Source organism: Cariama cristata, unplaced genomic scaffold (assembly GCF_000690535.1).
Source record: "Cariama cristata isolate BGI_N322 unplaced genomic scaffold, ASM69053v1 scaffold42594, whole genome shotgun sequence".
NCBI lineage: Eukaryota > Metazoa > Chordata > Aves > Cariamiformes > Cariamidae > Cariama > Cariama cristata.
The window spans coordinates 4,358-6,593 of NW_009614320.1; the positions used below are offsets into that span (position 1 = coordinate 4,358).

Genomic DNA, 2,236 nt, shown 5'->3' on the forward strand with positions numbered 1-2,236 from the left:
ACCGGTACAGTCCTGCTGACCGTCCCAGGACAATTCATGTCAGACTTCCTTCAGGCGCTGGGTGCAGAGGAGAATGCCTACGGGGTAGGTGGGAAGGATGCCCTGCACACACGAGGGGCTGACGCTGTGGGATGAGGATGCATCTGGGTGGTAATCCTGGTATCTCTGGAGCAAAACATCTCACCTGGAACAACACCGCAGTGGTGTATCACCCCTTGCAGTGGAATAAACCAAAAATATTTCTTCCGAACGTGATAAACCTGGGTCAGCACAGCCCTGCCACAGTCAGAGCTGTGCTGACCCTTAGGGAGCACGGGTGGGGTTACAGCCGGAGGAAGGACGGTGCCCAGCCCTGGGGTCCTCACCCTTCTGCTCCTCTTTGCTTCTTTTGCAGTTTGTCGTCAACTGCAGCAGCGTCTCAAGCATGCCCTACCTCTACTTTGCCATCAGTGGAACACAGTTATCGCTGCCTCCCTCTGTCTATGTCTTAAACGTAGGTGTGATTTTATCATTCCCAACACGGGTTTGCCATCCTAGGGCAGTTTTACCCAGGAGAAAGTCAGAGTTTCTTTTCAAATGCAGAGGCTTCCAGCAGCCTGAGTGCCATATTTCCCAGCACCCGATTTTACGGTGCTTTTGCATGCCTGTATGTGACTGTAAGGAGGGTCTAATCCTGCTCCCAGCCAAAGCAGCCATGAAGGCACGGACAGCACAAATCCCCCACACTCCTCGCTGGCACTGAAATTTGCTCCTTTTCCCCCAACAGAACGATGGCATCTGCACCGTTGCAGTCGAGAGCACGTACGTGTCCTCCTCCAGCGGCCAGCCACTCTGGATCCTCGGCAACATCTTCCTCCGGCAGTACTACTCCATCTTCGACATGGCTAACAACAGAGTTGGCTTTGCCCTGTCAGCCTAGGGATGCTGAGCATCGCCCGTGCCATAATTTGTCCCTGCAACACCTTATCCTCCCTTGGACCTGCGGATGGTGATGAGCAGTCTCCGAATGTCCTGTAGTGAATAAAGGGCCACAAATCTAACTGCCTTGTGTTGCATCTGGCTGCGGCTGAGCAGGATCCGGCACAGCCCTTCTCAATAAAACAACAAAGTCTGAGTTCATGCTCAAGGTTTCCAGCGGCTGCCTGGGCTTTCAGACGTGCACGGAGCCTTTGAATTTGCAGCAATGACAAACTTGGGGTCACCTTTTTGATTGGGACATGGTTCCCTGATGGCACTGGCTGGGAAACTGGGATGACCGGGAGAAATTCAGGCTGCATGGTGTGCTCAGCTGCAGCTCGGAGACCCCAGGGCTGAGCCGGTGTGGTCGCTGGAGGCTTCAGAAACCAGTTTGGAGCAGGATGTGCCAAGACAAGGAGCTGCGTGTGAACAGCTCTTGGTTCATTAGGTTTGGGGGAACTGCCCACACGTATTTGCAAATAAATTAGGGATTAAAAAAAAAGTGTCATGCAAGGACACTTAAGCTGATGAAAATGCCTTGGTTTTGTTCTGGAGGCGTAAATCCCTTCATTGCTGCAGCCCTGAAGGATGGGCAATGAGAAGGAAGGGGGTGGCGTGCCTGCGACACGGATGTGACCAAAGCTTCAAAGCTTGGGGTGTCTGGATCCCCCCCAAGAGGAGCTGCTGGATGCAGTGTTAGACAGATCAGGCCAGGTGTCCAGACTGGACCCAAAGGGCTGGTCCTCGAGGTCCAGCACAGGGCGATGCACGGGAGATGCAGCGCTGAAGGGCCCGTCGCCCGTTGTCTGACACCCATCTCTCGGTCAGATGACAGTCACCCCGCTGGGGCATGTGACCGCCCATTAAATCTGCTGTTTCCAGCTAAATCTGCCACGGCGGGACCCGTGGAGCGGGCACCCCCCGCCACGGATAGAGAAACCCCGTCCTGCTGCCACGGGCAGCCCGGTGGCAGGGTCCCACGGTGCCCTGGGGGACTCGGGGTGCAACGGGGCTTGCTGCCTCCAGCTGGGCAGGGTCCCCACCGCTCCCTCCCACTGCAGCCCCCCATCCCTGGAGGGTTCACCTTGCGCTAAAACCTCCGCACTCCCTGCACAGCTTCCCCCGGCACCTGGCAGACCCCGAGGGTCCCATCCGGAGGGGCCCAAACACCCCCCTTGAGCAGGCACACGCTGCTCCTGCTCCCCACCACCCTGCAGGTCTCCAGGTCACTGCTAACCCTCCACGGCCACCACGAGCCTCCAGCATCAGTGCAAGGAGC

The 2,236-nt window shown here is 56.8% G+C and overlaps 1 protein-coding gene across 1 annotated transcript in view; it reads left to right on the forward strand.

Annotated features, from left to right (window-relative positions):
• Window positions 1-919, forward strand: part of LOC104161049 (gastricsin-like) — a 3,555-nt gene extending 2,636 nt beyond the window's left edge. Inside the window, 3 exon segments of the mRNA XM_009699347.1 lie at window positions 1-84; window positions 395-493; window positions 767-919. Of these exon segments, the coding sequence (XP_009697649.1) occupies window positions 1-84; window positions 395-493; window positions 767-919 (336 nt within the window).
• Window positions 920-2,236: the final 1,317 nt, after the last annotated feature.